Source organism: Apodemus sylvaticus, chromosome 13 (genome assembly GCF_947179515.1).
Source record: "Apodemus sylvaticus chromosome 13, mApoSyl1.1, whole genome shotgun sequence".
NCBI classification, from domain to species: Eukaryota; Metazoa; Chordata; class Mammalia; order Rodentia; family Muridae; genus Apodemus; species Apodemus sylvaticus.
In genome coordinates, this window is record NC_067484.1 from 90,614,760 (window position 1) to 90,632,605 (window position 17,846).

The 17,846-nt window shown below is 38.1% G+C and overlaps 2 protein-coding genes across 3 annotated transcripts in view; one reads left to right on the top strand and one right to left on the bottom strand.

Annotated features, from left to right (window-relative positions):
• Positions 1-17,846, bottom strand: part of Taf4b (TATA-box binding protein associated factor 4b) — a 92,681-nt gene that overhangs the window by 53,457 nt on the left and 21,378 nt on the right. For both annotated transcript variants that reach the window (XM_052156039.1, XM_052156040.1), the window contains exons 6-9: positions 15,903-15,992; positions 9,601-10,200; positions 2,334-2,445; positions 1,696-1,807 (exon numbers count right to left, since the gene is read on the bottom strand). In XM_052156039.1, the coding sequence (XP_052011999.1) occupies positions 1,696-1,807; positions 2,334-2,445; positions 9,601-10,200; positions 15,903-15,992 (914 nt within the window). The remainder of the gene's footprint in view (positions 1-1,695; positions 1,808-2,333; positions 2,446-9,600; positions 10,201-15,902; positions 15,993-17,846) is intronic.
• Positions 1-17,846, top strand: part of Ss18 (SS18 subunit of BAF chromatin remodeling complex) — a 250,263-nt gene that overhangs the window by 50,472 nt on the left and 181,945 nt on the right. The window lies entirely within an intron of this gene.

Genomic DNA, 17,846 nt, shown 5'->3' on the forward strand with positions numbered 1-17,846 from the left:
TTATTTTTTATTAGATAAAGTCTTTATTTACATTTCAATGTAATAAATGATTTCTCCTTTCCTGGTGTCCCGGACCCAAAAATCCCGTAAGTGATCTCCCCTCCCCCTCTTCCCCAATAAACCCCCTCCTGCTTCTCTGTCTTGGATTCCCCCATACTGCTGCACTAAGCCTTTCCAGGACCAGGGGCCTCTCCTCCCTTTGATGTCCAACAAGGCCATCCTCTGCTGCCTATGCATCTGGAGCCATGGGTAACACATGTGTACTATCTGGATGATATTTTTGTCCCTGGGAGCTCTGGGAGTACTGTCCGGCTCATATCGTTGTTCCTCCTTTGTTCTTTCTTAGTATAAGTCAACTTTAAGGGCATGTTTTTGGTTTCATTTGTAGTAAGGTAGCAGTAATACTGTTTCAAAAAAAAGATAACCTCTATATACTTTTCTTAATAAACTATAATATGTATAAGATTACATATGACCCAAATTACCAAAAAGTATTTTTTAAGAATATCTTAGTGCAAAAATAAAGACACCTAATTAAAAATAAAAGATTGCAAAAAATAAACAATATAGAAAACTCTGCCTTTTCAACAAGTGGTGCTAGGAAAATTGAATATCCACAAATTGAAGAATGAACGTAGATCCTTATCTCTTACCCTCTAAGAAAATAAACTGGATCAAAAAAGAAATGAATCAGCCGGAAGGTGGTGGCGCACACCTGTGATCCCAGTACTCTGGGAGGCAGAAGCAGGTGGATTTCTGAGTTCAAGGCCAGCCTGGTCTACAGAGTGAGTTCCAGGACAGCCAGGGCTACACAGAGAAACCCTGTCTCAAAAAAAACCAAATCCAAAAGAGAGAAGAGAGAAGAGAGAAGAGAAAGAGAAAGAGAAAGAGGAAGAGGAAGAGGAAGAGGAAGAGGAAGAGAAGAAAAGAAAAGAATCAAACACCTTAATGTAGACTTGAAATTCTGGAGAAAATGTGGTACATCTACACAATAGAGTAATATTCCGTTTTTAAAAACAAAGACATCAGGAAATTTGCAGGCAAATGGGTGGAACTTGAGAATATCACAGGAACTACCACCCAAAGAGCATGAAGGGACTCGACATCAGGCCCTCAAACACATTTGTAGCAGATGTACAGCTTGGTCTTCATGTGGATCCCCTTAACTGGAGCAGGGTTTATCTCTGACTCTATTGCCTGCCACTGGATCCCCTTGGCCTACCTGGACTGCGGGTTGAGCCTCAATGGGACAGGATGTGCTTAGTACTGCTGGGTTGGGTGGTATGTACAGTGGGTGACTGGTGGGGGAGGGTGGGGTAATGGAGGGAGGGAGGGAGGGATCTGTAGACTACTAAACAGGTTTTCAAAATGCACTGAAAAAGCATGTACAATTTGTGTCTGCTATTTATAAATTATACTCAGTAAAATACTGTTAAAATTTTTAATTTTTAATTTTATTAATGAATATGGTTGTTTTGCCCACATTATGCATGTATGTCTGGTGCCCATGGAGGCCAGAAGAAGGCACTGGATCATTAGAAATGGAGTTATAAAAGGTTATGAGTTGTCACATGGGTGCTAGAAATCAAACCAGGGATATGTCATATTAGAATGTTTTAAAGACATTCAAATCTGCTTATTCTTTACCATCTTTCTTCCCTGAAACTTTACTTACACACGTCAGACCAAGTTTACCTGAAGCATGTTGGTCCATTCTCTTTTATTTTATTATTCTGAATAGAAGATGTTTGAGCTTGAAGCGACAAAAGTTTATTTGCAGGCAGAGTAATTTGCTTTATGATGGAAGCTGTAAAGACAAAACACGAGAGAAAAACATAGAATACCTCCCTCACAAAAAGGCAATCATGTATGTCACACTAGGAAAAATTCAGTAAATTTTTAGTAAATATGAAATAATCAAAAAATGTCTTAAGCTGCCCAGAACTATGTTTAAGTTTAAAATAGGCGAATTAATATGAACCCTGCATAAGAAATCAGTTTATAAACATCTCTGGATTATGTTTTTATATAATCTCAAATTATCTTTAGAATTAACATCATTATAAAAACATCATGCTTGAAAGGTAACTGTTGATAATATTTCATTTATATTGTTTATTTTAACACATTTTTACTGCTAGAATGTTTTACATAATAATACAATACTCAAAGCAATTGTTTATCTGAAAACAAAATATACATCTAAAATGTAATGTAACAGCTCTCTTAGTCTTCTCCATTTCTCTTGTCTTGACACAGCAGGTGCAAGCCCTGCACATCCCAGATACACAAGGTGAAGCTGGGATGCCAGTGCACACGTGGAGGAAACTTACTGGTAGGCATCACAGCACTCACTGGTGTCTTCTGCCCACAGTTCTGAGTGCTCAGTGGTGAGGGATGCGAGGTCACCTGATTCGCACTGGCTCCTGAAGGCTGCTGGACAATCTGAAATGAAGAGAGCTCATTATGGTCACTCAACGAAGCATGCTTTAGCAGTGCACAAGAGCTTCTAGGTTTAATAGTTTGGTTTTGTTTAGCTATATATACCTCTACTAACACAATAAGAATGCCTATGTAAATTTTTAAGTTTTTATTTTATTAAGATAACATTTCTAGGATGGACTTGGAGTAATGGGGATCCTCCTGCCTCAGTTTCCCAAATGCTAGGATTTGTGTGTATACTACCACAGCCAGTTTAATTTGTATGTAGCAAATTATCTTGTTCAAAAGTAAAGAAAAAATATTGGATACATTAAATAATTTTTACATCAGAATTCAAATTTAAGAAAATAGTTATTTATATACATATTACATTTATTTCTTAATTTACCATGGAAAATTTCAAACAAATGCGAAAGCAAAGAGAACAAAATGAAACCATCTATACCACTACCCAGACTAAGCAATGATCAGCTCTTACACAATCATGTTTCACCTATGCCTTTTACTCACTTGCCAATTATTTAAAACAAATCTAAGAAATATTTTTACCCATAATATTTCAAAAGATATCTACCAAAGATAAAGACTTTTAACTATTATTTTTATAAAAGTGTTATTCTAAACCCATCAGAAAGTGCTGCTCTCCCAAATATTAGTTACAGGAATACAGTAACAGTTGGGGATAAAGAAAGAAAAATTAAAGTGCTAACAAGATAATTACTTTTAGCTCCAAAGAAAAGACAGAAAAAGCATAGTGTCATATTATCACTTCAAAGAAAAGCGGTCATCATGTATTTTGGCTAGCTACTGATTAGGGAGATAATTAAAAGTTCTTAAATTTCTCTGTTTATTATAAAGAGTGATAATCTGCCCAAGAGACATGTTTCTGAGAAAAAATTTACAAAAACATTTTTTATCTGTAATTAAAATATACAAATCAGGCCGGGCAGTGGTGGTGGCGCACGTCTGTAATCCGAGCCAGCACTTGGGAGGCCGTGGCAGGCGGATTTCTAAGTTCAAGGCCAGCCTGGTCTACAGAGTAAGTTCCAGGACAGCCAGGGCTACACAGAGAAACCCTATCTCGAAAAAACCAAAAAAAAAAAAAAAAAAAAAAAAAAGTACAAATCAAGTGTATGCAACTGAATACATATTTCAAGCAAGGCATGGTAGCACTTGGGAGGCAGGAAGATCTCTGAGCTCCAAGTCTACACAGCAACGTTCCAGGCCAACCAGGGCTATGCAGTAAGACCTGTCTCAAAATAAGATACAGTAACAAGAAATGCAAAGCATTTTAGTGTATCCTTGGAGAATAAACATAAATAAAATAATACTATTGTTATCACTCTTTGATAAGAGAAATCTCCTAGAAAGGGAATAATAAGTTGGAATAATTCAACTGCCATCATTCTTCAGTAAGAGAAAAGTTGTGTGTGTGTGTGTATGTGTGTTTATGTTTTGTTTTTAAGACAGTCTCAAACTATATAGTTTAAGTGGATTTAAACCTGTGCTCCTTCTACTTCAGCCTGAGTAACTAGAACTGCAGACCTGAACCACATAATCAGGGTAGAAAAGAACTCATGCAGAAATATTACATATCAATGAAGCAGAGATCACGCAGAGTCTAAAGCACTGGGGCTCGGGTTTAAAGTTCATAAAGTAATACACCTTTATGCATTCAGAAAAGAATCTCCGTAATTTTGCATTTTCTCCCCTATAATTTTGTTTTTCCATCTCTAAAAAACATTCAGTTCTCTCTCCAAAATTATCTGACTGTCTTGGAGGGAAAAAAAAAAAAAAAAGGTCAGGAAATTTTAATTAACTTCCTCATTCCTGAATTTTGTTTGCAAATGCTGTGGATTTGTGCAATTTTTCTTTTAATTTAATCTAGTAAAACCAATTATAGAAATTTAAATTTTAAAAATAAACTGACTAAAATTACAATTTTTGTGTTATGAATTAAATTAGTTTTGCTAAAAATAATTGAAAGTAATCTTTTGTTTAGATGAATAAAACAGTTTTTATACAAACAGCTAAAAGAAAACTTTTAAGCATTAACTTTAGGGACTAGGAGCTGCTAGATTCCCTGGTAGGCAGACAGACAGGTAGACAGGCCATAGCAAGGCAATAAAGATGATAAACTTCTAAGGTGGCTGGCTTCTTCTCTCCCCAAAGGCTCCAGGGAGATACAGCCATCCTGTTCTTCTTCCACTGACAACCTTGTATTACAAAGGAAGACTCTTCAGAGACTTACAAGCCTGCTTTGTGTATGTGGGGGGGGGGGGGGGGAGGTGTCTTTTTCTGTGTGTCTGTGATGTGTGTATCCTCATCCTTAGTAAAAGCCTGTCTTTAGCTGCTGACTCTATCTGCTCCTTCCTGTCTGTGGTAAGCTCTCTCTGTGGTTACCCATTTCACTGGAGTTTCCCTGCCTTTCAATCATTCAACTAACAGAGAAAATGAGCTGGACCAAAACCCACAAACAGAAACAAAAACCACCTTATTATTTCTAGTTTAGTATTTATGTTGAGTGTATAATTATATGAAAAATGATAGGCAGTAAGTTTAGCCATTTATAAAAAAAAATTGAATTCTTACAAAAATTTCCAGAATCAAGTAGTTCCACATTTCAGATATTTAGTAAAAAATAGAAAGTTTATGTCTAAAAAAAAAAAAAAAAAAAAAAAAAACCCTGAACAATTTTAATATGTAGAACCCCTGAATATAATAAACAATAGTAACAAGGAAAAAAAAGGTAGAAAACAAAGAAAAGAGAACATGTAGTAATAAATCTACCTCTTAAAGTTGTGGTAAGTAAAATATAAAATTTCATAAAATAATATGAATTGAAACCAGGTAATGGTAGTTTGGAAGAATTCTTACAACTTGAATTTCAGTTAGAAATCTTATTCAAAAGCTTAAAGATATAAAATTCTCCAGAATTATACTAACCAAAAATAAATATTAAGAAAATCTTTTCACCTGAAGAACTTAGAATGGCTGAGAAACACCTTAAGAAATGTTCAGCATCATTAGTCATTAGGGAAATGCAAATCAAAACAACCCTGAGATTTCACCTCTCACCAGTCAGAATGGCTAAGATTAAAAAGTCAGGAGACAGCAGGTGTTGGTGAGGATGTGGAGAAAAAGGAACACTCCTCCACTGCTGGTGGGATTGCAAGTTGGTACAACCGCTCTGGAAATCAGTCTGGCGGTTCCTCAGAAAACTGGGCATGACACTTGAAGAAGATCCTGCTATACCACTCCTGGACATATACCCATAGGATTCCACGACATGCAGTAAGGACACATGCTCCACTATGTTCACAGCAGCATTATTTATAATAGCCAGAAGCTGGAAAGAACCCAGATGTCCCTCAGTGGAAGAATAGATACAGAAAATGTGGTATATTTACACAATGGAATACTACTCAGCAATTAAAAACAATGAATTCATGAAATTCTTAGGCAAATAGTTGGAACTCGAAAATATTATCCTAAGTGAGGTAACCCAATCACAAAAGAACACACATGGAATGCAGTCACTGATAAGTGGATATTAGCCCAGAAGCTATGAATACCCAAGACACAATTCACATATCAAATCATTCCCAAGAAGAAGGAAGGAGAGGGCCCGGGTCCTGGAAAGGCTTGATGCAGCAATGTAGGGGATTACCAGGACAGAGAAGTGGGAGGGGGTTGATTGGGGAATAGGTGGAGGGAAGAGGGCTCTAGGGACTTATGGGGAGAAAGGAACCAGGAAAGGGGAAATCATTTGGAATGCAAACAAATATAGAAAATAAAAAAGAAAAGAAAATCTTAAGCTCATAATCAATTATCATAGTATAATATAGATATCATCCATTGGCTGACTGCAGAGCAAAAATCTAAAAGATGCCATTGATTTTAAGTTTATTAAGGAAAAGTAGTATTGAATTAAGACTCATCTCAGAAAGACCCTATGGTAAACAGATGCTCTTCCTTAAAGCTAGACTGCAAAATAGATTATCAAGTCTAACGAGCTGGCTCATGAATGCAGAAGGAAGAAAGATTGTGGCAATAAAGCACGTGATGAAGAATGCCTGAAGAGAGGGACTGAGTAGAGTTCTAGGGCCCACAAAATGGGCCAGGACTTTTGCAAATGTAGAAGTGACCACAGGTCATCTAGGAGTTTTCAGAACACATGCAAAACTAGAAACTGGTATAGTTTCAAGGACGCAACGACTGGCATAGTTCCTTCAGCCACACTGCTTTTGAGTTTTTGATTTAAGTCCCATGGTGTAATTTCCAGATATGTGATCTGATTTCCAGATATGTGATCTGATTAGTGAGAAGCCACACTTTTTTCAAAGCCAGGCCCTCTTAAAGCATTGTTCCAGAACCCATGAGGTGATTATGCTCATTCTCCTCTTGATATGAGAGCTGCTAAGAGACTGACTTTTAGTAAATGTAAGAAATCATAAACAATTGTCTTTGTATCATATTCTGTCAAACTGTGTATATGTGGTTTTAATGATGTTGAGGTTATATTTTAAGGCAGTGCCTGGCAAGACATACCCTGAATTAAATAAAGTTATCATTCACCAAAAAATACAATTATTAAAGTAGCCTATAAAAACTCTACACCTAACAGCCAGGTGCATACTCTTCATAATATGTCCTTTTCATAATGAGCAGCTTGACCACAAATATGATATATGGAGATTTTTGTTTTTAAATGGCCACATGTGGTATTTCTTATAAACTATAAAGAATGTTTGCTTGTTTCTTTTTAGCACTCCTATGCATTTTCCCCTCATCTTAACATAGAATTAAACTGGACTGTATTTTATATGTCTGAATTCTTAGTTTTCTCTTGCCTTTTCTTCATCATAAAACTAGCTTTAAATTCACAACACATTAAGCTGGGCGGTGGTGGTGCACGCCTGTAATCCCAGCACTCTGGGAGGCAGAGGCAGGCGGATTTCTTGAGTTTGAGGCCAGCCTGGTCTACAGAGTGAGTTCCAGGACAGCCAGGGCTACACAGAGTAAACCCTGTCTCGAAAAAACAAAATCCTCCCCCCACCCCCCCCAAAAAAAAGAAAAGAAAGAAAGAAAGAAAGAAATTCACAACACATTAATGATATACTTTTCCTAAAAACTTATTCAAGTGACAAAGTATTATCTCAGTTCATGGACCTTTATGTGCTAGCCAATCAATAATATTAGCACCGACTTAAGAACTAATAATGGCCAATAGAGAATATTCTAATCTTGTGCAGTTCTAGCAAAGACAGATCTTTCCCTGGAACAGTTCCTCAAATTCTTTAGTTCTCAATCACATTGATTCTTCAACAATACTGAAGAATCATTGATTTTAAGAATGTTTCATGCTGGGTGGTGGCACATACCTTTTATAACAGGACGCAGGAGGCAGAGGTAGTTGGATCTCTGAGTTTGCAGTTTGGAACTCATACATAATGAGTTCCAGGACAAGCAGAGCTACAGTGATACCCTATTCCCTGCCCTGCTCAAAAAGAATATTTCATAACCTGGCTTAACTTCACATATCCAGTAAATCTTGCCCTAACCTGTACATCGCTCCACTTGAAATTCAAATGGAGAGTGTTAAGGTTAAGAAAATGAGAGTTCTCTAAGCAATTGTTATCTTGACTACCCAATAATTAGACTGCCCTTCCATCTGGTCACCTTCTGTGCCTGAAGCTGCCTTAGAACACAATCATGTGCAGATGCTGACTCTGCTTCTTCAAACAGTACAACTAGGAAGCATACACAAGACAGAGTAAACTCAATCAAGAGTGCCAAAACACACCGTATCTAACACAAAAGTCTATAAAAGAGAACGGCAACATCAAGCTGTGATAAGAACTTTACTTAGAAAAGTGATTTTAAGCTAATTCACTATGATTCATTCCCATGGGTCAATAGTATCTTCACAGTCTGCTAAGAATGTGTCTTTTCCTGAACAAAGTAGAAAATTCTAAACAATGTCTAATCAATAAACAGCTAAAATTTTCCTTATTTTATCAAAGAATCTATTCAACCTACCAGGAATAAGAAAAAATACACCTGTCTATTCACTTCACACACACTCTCTCTCTTACTCCTTAACATTTTTTTTTAAGTATTAGAAACAAAAAGCAGCACAAGAACCACACCTAGTGGCACAGGCCTATGATAGTAGTTACTTGGTAGGATAAGGCAGAAGGATTGAAAATTCAAGGTCAGTCTGGCAAATGAGAGAAGGCGCTGGAGGGATGGTTCAGCAGATAGTCATATAAAAGCTGGGAAGAGTGGAGCATGCCTGTCAGTCCAATACTGGAGAAAGAAACAGCACAACTCCATTGTGAAGGGGATGGAGAGAGCTCTGTTGTTAAGTGCTTTCTGCTCTCCCAGAGGACACAAAGTTCATTTCCCCACTGGGAGGCTTACAACTGTATGTAATTCCAGTTCCTACTCTGGCCACTTCAGGCACCAAAAAATAGGTGGCACACATAAATTCACACACATACACATAAAAAAAAGTTAATCTAAAAAGAAAAATAAGGTGGAAAGCAATCCAGAAGAAACCCCATTGCCAACCTCTTGTCCCCCCCCCCCACACACACACAGGGGGGAGAGAAGGAGGGAGAGGGACGGGGGAGAAAGAGAAAGGGAGAGAGGGAGAGAGGGAGAGAAGAGAAAGGAGAGGTCGAGCAGGACAGAAACAAAGACAGAGACCGAGACTAACAGAGACACACAGAGAGACAAAGGCAATGTAGTCTCAAATTTAAGTTTTTAAAAGGCCAATGATATAGCTCAGTGGTAGAATGTTTGCCCAGTATGCTTAAGAATGCACAATCTGTAGCACTGAAAAAGAAGGAAGGGAAGGAGGGAAGAAAAGAGAAAGGGAAGGGAGCAGGAAGGGAAGGGGAGGGGAGGGGAGGGGAAGGGCAAATATACACAAAATTTTGAAGTACACAGTCACAACTTTTACAACTCCTAATTAAATGTTCAGTAAACACTAGGTGTGAGTTGTCTATACAACTATAGAGAGGGCAAGTGAACAAGTGAGGCTAAAAGAATTTCACCTGGGCAAATCTGCAGAGTATACATACGGAGTCTTGACAGTTTTCTGAATGTGTGATGTTTTGAGTGACTGGGGAAGAATGAAATGGTACTCACTAGTTGCTTGCCTTTGGATGCCTGTGGAAGGCCAGCTGCCTGTGGAAGGAGGGGGCTAGGCTGTGCAATGATCTGGACTGGAGTGCCAATGGCGGCTTTATTGGCTTTGGTCCCAGCAGAGGTAATCGCAGGCTTCACAGATGGAATACAAAGAGGTGTAGCAGACACTTCTCCAAAAGTTGCTGATGGAACGGCCAGTGTTATTGCTGCCCCAGACGCAACTGGATTCTCAGGCTGAAGGGACACTGCTGTCACTGTATTTGGTACTGAGGCTGTAAGTGGTTTTGAAGTCTGAAGCAAAACAGTTGCAGCTGTTGTACCTCCTGTTGCAGGAGCTGGAGCCACAGAACGCAGTGTCACAACTCCAGTGTTTGCTCCTCCTGGACCAGCAAGTGGATTCCGAGTCTGTTGAACAGACAGAGTTCTGGGTGCTGTTGCTCCAGAGACAAGGACTGGGGAAACTGTACTTGTCACCACAGGAGAAGTCACTGTTGTCTTGGTACAGGAGGAAATGACCACATCACCAGAACCTTCCTGAACACAGTTCTCAATGAAGCTCTGGGAATTTGGAAGAAGCTGTCTTAAGGCAACCACACTCTTCTAGAAACAGTAGAGGAAAGGAAGACACAGTTAATTAAATAAGCTAAAAGTAAAGCAAAATTTGTATTAAAAAAACATCAAGTTAAGTAAGTACATCAAATGTTTCAGCTGAGAAAACTGTTAACATTTTTGTTTCCCTATCAGTATCCAGATATAATAAATTTAAAGGTCCGAAGTGCTTTCTCAGTGAAAAAACAATTTCAATTAAAAGGTAGCAAATTTATTTTGGATGTGTCAATGATCAACTTGATAAAATAAAACACTGTAGCATAGTTCTCCCTACCCATCTAAGTCCATAGGCAGATTATTATTACTTTAGTATATATATTAAATTATTTATAACATAGAAGAATCAGGGTCATTTTGTTAAACACCTTTCAAGCACTGAATATAAAGCCTTTACATCAAAATAAAACTAACACAAAATTAAAAAAGATTTTAATTTGAACTGGAAATATAAAAGAAAATCTAATTGGAGCAAATGTTAAAGTAATGAGAGTTAAACAGACAATGTAAGTGTATATTTATCTCTTAATCATACCAGGATTAAACTGAAAGGCCAAATGTATCCTCTTCTCTATGAGGCATTTAATACTCAAACTCTCTCTGCTCTAGGTGATACTAGGGGATATCAATTTAAAAAAAAAAAAAAAAAGAAAAAGAAAAAAGGAGAGGTAGAATTCACAGGTCCTTAGACAGCAAACCAACCAAGTAACAATGTATGGGGAAAACCAAGCAAATCCCAAAGCTTAGTAAACTACCGCAAAAAAACAGTAAGAGTTAGAATGCAGGTACCCTCTGTGGTAGATAAAGCTGCTCCCAGAAGCCAAAAGCCATTAAATGAACTTCTCATTGACAGCAGAGAGCTATTGCTTCAAGTTGTTGGTCAGAGTCCCAGGGCCCCAAAACAACATAGGCAACTGCTACTGCTGTTGGTTGCTCACAAGACATGACTAATGAGACCCTGTCGCTCAGGTCACAGCGATCACAGGACAAAGAAAAAACAAGCTGAACCTGAGCTGAAAGCTCCATTTTGCTGGAACCCTCACAGTCCTCAGATGTGCCATTGAGGCCACTCCAGAGAAAGGGCAAGGTTTTATTCAGCTGTGTACTCTGCAGGTAACAAGACCAACTAGTCAGTCAAGACACACTCACTAGTGCAACAACAGCAATTCTGCTACAGAGGCAGATCAACTGCTTTCTGACAGGATTTGAGATTCTTCTGCTGTAAACCTATTCAGAATCCCTGAGCTGAGGAGGTCATAGGCCCTAGTAACAACATTATTGCCATTCTTTTGTTAAATGAGCATTATATGCCCATAAAATTGCTTTGTAAATAGCTATGTTTGTGTCTCTAGATTAGTGCTGCTGTTAGCTTTGGGTTGCAGAAGCTTCTTTTTGCGATGGTCATTAGTAGCAGTTGTAGGCATAATGTTATTGTACACTATTTAAAGATTATCCTGTACTATTCAAATGCTGATATCTGTGCCCCCATATATGGTTGCAAAACATTGTTCCCTAATTATTCCCTGACTGTTCAATAAAGCTGATAAGCCGATGACTGAGCAGAGGAGAGAATAGGGTTGGACTTCTTCCCAACCAGGGGTGGGGAAGAAGGACAAGAAGTGGGGAATTGCCACAAGGGGAGAGCCCAGGAGACACCATGAGAAAACACCTAGAGCCAAGAGTGTCAGAAAAATGCAAAATGCAAGTACCATGGGAATTTCAGCCGGGAGGTAGCCAGATTATCTTATAGAACTAGAAAAGATTAATAACTGCTCAGTTACTGTCCTCTTGAACTTGTAGAATAAATATAATAGCCTCTCAATTATTTGGGACCTAGCTGGGTTAAGAAAAAACTGCCACTTTTTAAAAATGCCACTAACAAACCATAGAGACTACTTATTAGTCAAAGTGCTAAGGAGAAGTAGCCACTCATAACTGAGACTTATATATCAACCCCTTCAAGGCTCAGGATATCACACATGTGGGTGAGGAAGGGGACAGGGGTGTGGAACATGGATTTCAGCTGTGATTCCCTTCTCAAGGACTGCATAAAAGGGAAAATGGGGGGAGGACTTAGGGAAAATGACAGGAGAGGGTTAATGAACACTATGGATATTTAAAAAGGCACATGGAAGCCTACTATTCTATAAATTTCATATGTACATGCATGAATATATACAATGAAGTGTTTATTTGGAGCTACCCTACACAGAGGATGATGTGTGCCACCAAGAAGCCATGGGATGTCAAATAAAAAGCTCAGTATTAAGTTTGGGTTAACCCTTTCAACTTGTTAGCCAAAGGTGTCCTGGAGACCCCTAAAGCAATACAGGCTATATCTACTTGGTAAGACACCACACACTAGCCACAGGACATGGAGAAACCAAGTTGGAATTAGGAAGCTACCTCCCTAAAGAATAGTTTTCACTGTACTGGATGGCATTATGCAGGCTACTGGCTCTAAGTTATTAATAGTTTTAGCTAGAGAACCCTGTGAATTATAGTAACAACAGGCTTGGCAAAAATAAAACCACGAGTGCAATACTGGCAAGGATAACAGAATTTGAGGCCAGCTGGGTATACAGACTGAACTCCTGGACAGCCAAGCTACCCAGAGAAACCCTGTCCCAGAAACCAAAGCCAAAACAAACAAACCAGGAAGGAAAAAAAAAATGAATAAAGAGATGACTCAGCAGTTAAGACTTGAGTAGTTAAGACCTCTTTTCCAGAGGACCCCAGCTCAGTTCTCAGCATCCACTGGGAGCCTCATAATCACCAGTAACTCCAGCTCCAGGGTATGAGAAGCCCTCTTCAGGCCCCTGAGAATATACAAACATGCATGGCATATACTCAAGTGGGCACATACACATAAATAAAAAGAACCATTTGCAGAAAGTGACAGCTGTATCGATTGCTCAGTGATTAAAGTAGTTATTGCTCTTGTAGGTGACCAAGGTTTGGTTGCCAGCACTCACATGGTAGCTCACAACCATCAAACTCCAGTTACAGGGATCCAACAGCTTCGGACCTCCTGGGACATCAGACACACATACTGTGGGTTTACATACATGGAGGCAAAGCACTCATAAAATAAAAAACAAATCCTGAAGAAAAATTAAAATGGCTATTTGAATGGGTTTTGTTGTCTCTAAACTAGAAAATAAATACTATATGGCATTTATTCTCAAAAAGGTCACAATGACAGACAATCAAGTCATCTGCTGTGGTTTGGATAGATCATCAGTATGTCTCAAAGGCCTGTGTATATACAGGATTGATCCCCAGCTAGGCACTAAGGAGAAGTACTAGTAGGTACCCATGTGAGCCTTCATCTTAAATGAGGCCACTGAGCCTGCCATTTGCAGAACTATAGGACCTGGTTGGTCTCTTCTTTTCCTTTCACTTCCAGGCCATGTTAAATACAGTTTGATTTTATCAATGCGGCTGTCATGATGTGTTGTCATACAGCTAATCCCACAGAGAAACCAATCACAAATTGGAAACTCTAAAATCTGTCAAAATACACCTTTCTCTTAAAAAGTCTATCACCTCAACATTGATTATTAAATGGAAATCTGACTGGCATCATCTGTCACACAGCTCACAGTCATCAATTTTCCTCCTTCTTTCTCACAGTGCATCTAATAGGGATAAAGCACTAATAGGCTAAGATGAACACCACTGCTATGACTAGCACCTACAACTAAAACACCTGAGGAATGCTTCTATGGTTTCAGTAAGTAGGCCAAGGCATCCAGACCATGGCCATGGGCCATTTCACAAATAGACATTCTAGACAAATTCTGCCCAATCCTAGGTATGGCTCTAGATATGCAAAGACCAAATCTCATTTTATTTATGCTTTAAAAATGTAACTAATACTAGATACTGCACTAGTCTTTCAATTCTTCCAAGTCTCTGGCTAATACTTTCTTAGTTTCTTTAGTCCTTCTTATCATAATTTGCACTCACCTAATCAATCCTGTCACTTTCTCAGACAAAGTTTCTACTGTAAATAGCCTTAGGAAAATGGGGTGTTCCTGCCTCCTTCCCATTCACCTTTACAAAGCAGAGCAATTATGACCTATTATGTACTGTCTTTATCCCAATATTCTTAAAAAGTAACTCTTTAAAACCAAAAAAAAAAAAAAAAAAAAAAAAAAAGCCGGGCGGTGGTGGCGCACGCCTGTAATTCCAGCACTTGGGAGGCAGAGGCAGGCGGATTTCTGAGTTCGAGGTCAGCCTGGTCTACAGAGTGAGTTCCAGGACAGCCAGGGCTACACAGAGAAACCCTGTCTTGAAAAACCAAAAAAAAAAAAAAAAAAAAAAAAAAAAAAAAGTAACTCTTTTATTACTTCAATACTTACAGAGCAAACTTTTAATTCACTACTACACTGGGTCTTTAATGACTTTATAATTTGAATTCGACTCCTTTTTAACTTCTGAAACTCTAAATGATTTACTCTGCCAAAATAAGTTATCAAAGATATAGCTCTTCATCAAAAATGTATTTACTTCAATAACTCAGAAGAGGAAAGTCAACATAAATTATTGAAAATTATAGGTACACGTAATTTGGCACTAGTAAATTAACTAACATTAAATTTGGCACTAGTAAACCATGTTTGATTTCCTTTAGCATGGATCGCTAAGACCTCATTCTCTCTCAATCATCCCTCCCCATCTGCTCTCTCGAGTCAGGCAGGGTCAGGTGGCATGCTTGCATCTATAACCCCAGCACCTAGGAGGTAGAGGCAGGAAGATCAGAAATTCAAGGTACTCCTCAGTCACATGTTAAGTCTGAGCTAGTCTGGAATACATAAACCCTGTCTCATAAACACTAAAAAGAGAAAAGTAGGAAACTAACTCAGGATTTAACGCTACTTAAGAATCTGAGTTTGAATCCCCAACAGCCATGTAAATGTCCTGTGATTCCAACAATTAGGACACAGAGAAGGAATTCTTCAAGCAAGCAGTCTATCTAAACTAGGCAAACCACTGAGCTGTATTTTGTGAGATACTGCCTCAATATAAAAAGTGGAAAGCAATTTAGGGAGAGTGCCCCACTTCAGCCTCTGGTTTACACACACACACACACACACACACACACACACACTCCTACCTATCCACCTACCTCCTCCAGCTTCAACACATACACAAAATGTATACATTTATACACATGCAGACACAGTCACACACACACACATATACACAACACAACACAAACACACACACTAACTAAAAAACAAAAATCTTTGACTATATTTCAATACAAACATTACACAACATTAAGTCATCAAGTTACATTCTTGAATAGGATGTTATTCTTAGGAGAACCAATGGGATAGCTCAGTGGGTAAATGTGTTTGCCACCAAGTCTGGCAACAGAGTTCTATACCATGAACCTCCCTGAGAAAGAAGAAAATCTACTCAGACAAAATGTTCTCTGACCTCCATACATGTCATATATGCCTCCCTACCCAAATAATTAAATGCAAAAGTAAAATTTTTTTAAGGTTACTGTTATATCTGTTTTTCTAAACTGTTCAAATCAATACTATGTTAACTTATATTTTACAAAAGTAATAAGGTTTCTCTCATCATTAGTATCCTCACAGTGATTTCCATCCAAACATTCGGGTTTTAACATAAAGTAATTTAAACCAAACAATTTCTCCAAAGAAATACATCCCTACCTTAAGAAAAGGGACAAGGTGCGGCTGAGGTGCAGACTTGAGTTCAATGTATAGTTTCCTAGTAAACTCTTCTGCTTCAATTTCTGCATCCTAAGGAATGGGTAGAAAAAGATACTTTTAGATCTACAAATATTTTAAGAAACAAAACTGGGTGCAATGGTGAATGCCTGTGAGGCAGCTACTCAGGATGCTGACCCAAGAGGATCACTAAGCCAAAGAGTTGGAAGGCCAGCAGGAACCACAGCAATCTAGTCTCTTAAAGTAAATGCAATTTTTAAAAAGGCAAAGTACTCTGTGATTGTAGACAAGCTTTTCGTAAGTAGAAAATTCCACCCTTACAAGGCTTTTTTAAATCTCATGTCACCAAAGAACTAAGTGAAGAAGAAGTAACAGACGTGCCCAATTAGAGAATACAGTAAAGACATATTCTCTTTATGAAGAAGATTCTAATATGCAAACTGAAGAGCTGATTGTGAAACAGTTTTATTTCTTTAATTTTAAAATTACCTTAGTGTACCTGATTATATTTTAAAATGTTAGTGCAAATTTATAATAGCTTCAAAGAACTAATGAACGCTTGATTATAATTTTCTACTCTACACATTTCAGGGAGCTTGTTGGGGGAGGTCACTGTGCTGAGATTTATACTAACAACATAAAGTCAAAAATGCACAAAACTGCTGCTAATAAGTAAATGAGAGGTTGAACCAATCCTCAGTGCACTACTGTGTACTGTGATTAAAAAGAAAAGATGAAGAGATGGGGCTAAAGAGATGGTTCAGCAATTAAAGAGCTCTGGCTGCTCCTCCAGGGGACCCCAGCACCCACATGACAGCTCTCAACTATCTGTCACTCCAGTCTCGGGAGAACAGATGCCCTTTTGTAGTACACAGACATCAGTGGAGAAGAAAAAATTCCATATATATACATAAGGTAAAATAAACATAATTTTAAAAGAAAAAGAACTTTAAGGCAAAGGGAAAACAAATTCTACCAAATCAGAATGCAATAGCTTGATATTGTGTACCAACATAGATCATTTCTACTGTAGACCAAGAAAAACACACTGAAGTTCAAGTCCTATGTGTGAGGCACCAGTAAAGCCAACAACAGTGTATTTTCATTCTTGCTTTTCTTTCTTTCCTTCATTTACATTTGGATATTTGGTAGACATTTTTCTCAAAAGCAAACTAAGGCTATCAAAATAACTGATAGTATTTGTTGCCAATGATAAAAACTGAAATTCTCAATCCAAAAAAAAAGTTACAATTCTGGAAAACAAATAACTGCTGGAGGGACTAGAGAGTTGACTACTTTTAAGAGCCTGCTGTATTGTGTATCAAAGATTTGAATTAGGATCCTAACAACACTTCAGGATGATCCCCCATGTACGCAGAAGTCCAGCGCTCTCAGAGCAGACAGGGTTATTAGAGCATGCTGGCTGCCAGTCCTAGCCAAAACTCATGAACTCCAGATTCAGTGAGATTCTGCGTCAAACAAATCAAGAAGAAGCCTGATGCATTCCTCTGGCATCTGTACATGGCATATACACACTTACCTGCACCACAGTCACGTTCACAAGATGTAGGAACAAAGGTAGATGGATAGATATTTATAGCTATATACAGACACACATATGGAAAGTTGAGTGAAATTACAAATCATATTACCTTAATACATTAAATATCTGAAAACTTTAGATCTGCATAATATAAAGAATCAACGTTTTATCTTAAACAAGGCATGCTATTACAAATATCATGCATTACTAAATACAATTATTCCCAGTGTAAAAATAAACTAGTAGACTAAAGATTATCCACATGGATCTAGAGACAGTTACTAAGATGCTCAATATTCCAACTATCTCTCTGCAGGAGGAGAGAAATTCTTTAACAACCTATCATAAAATAGAATAAGGGAAAATATCCAGCCACGTTCTGT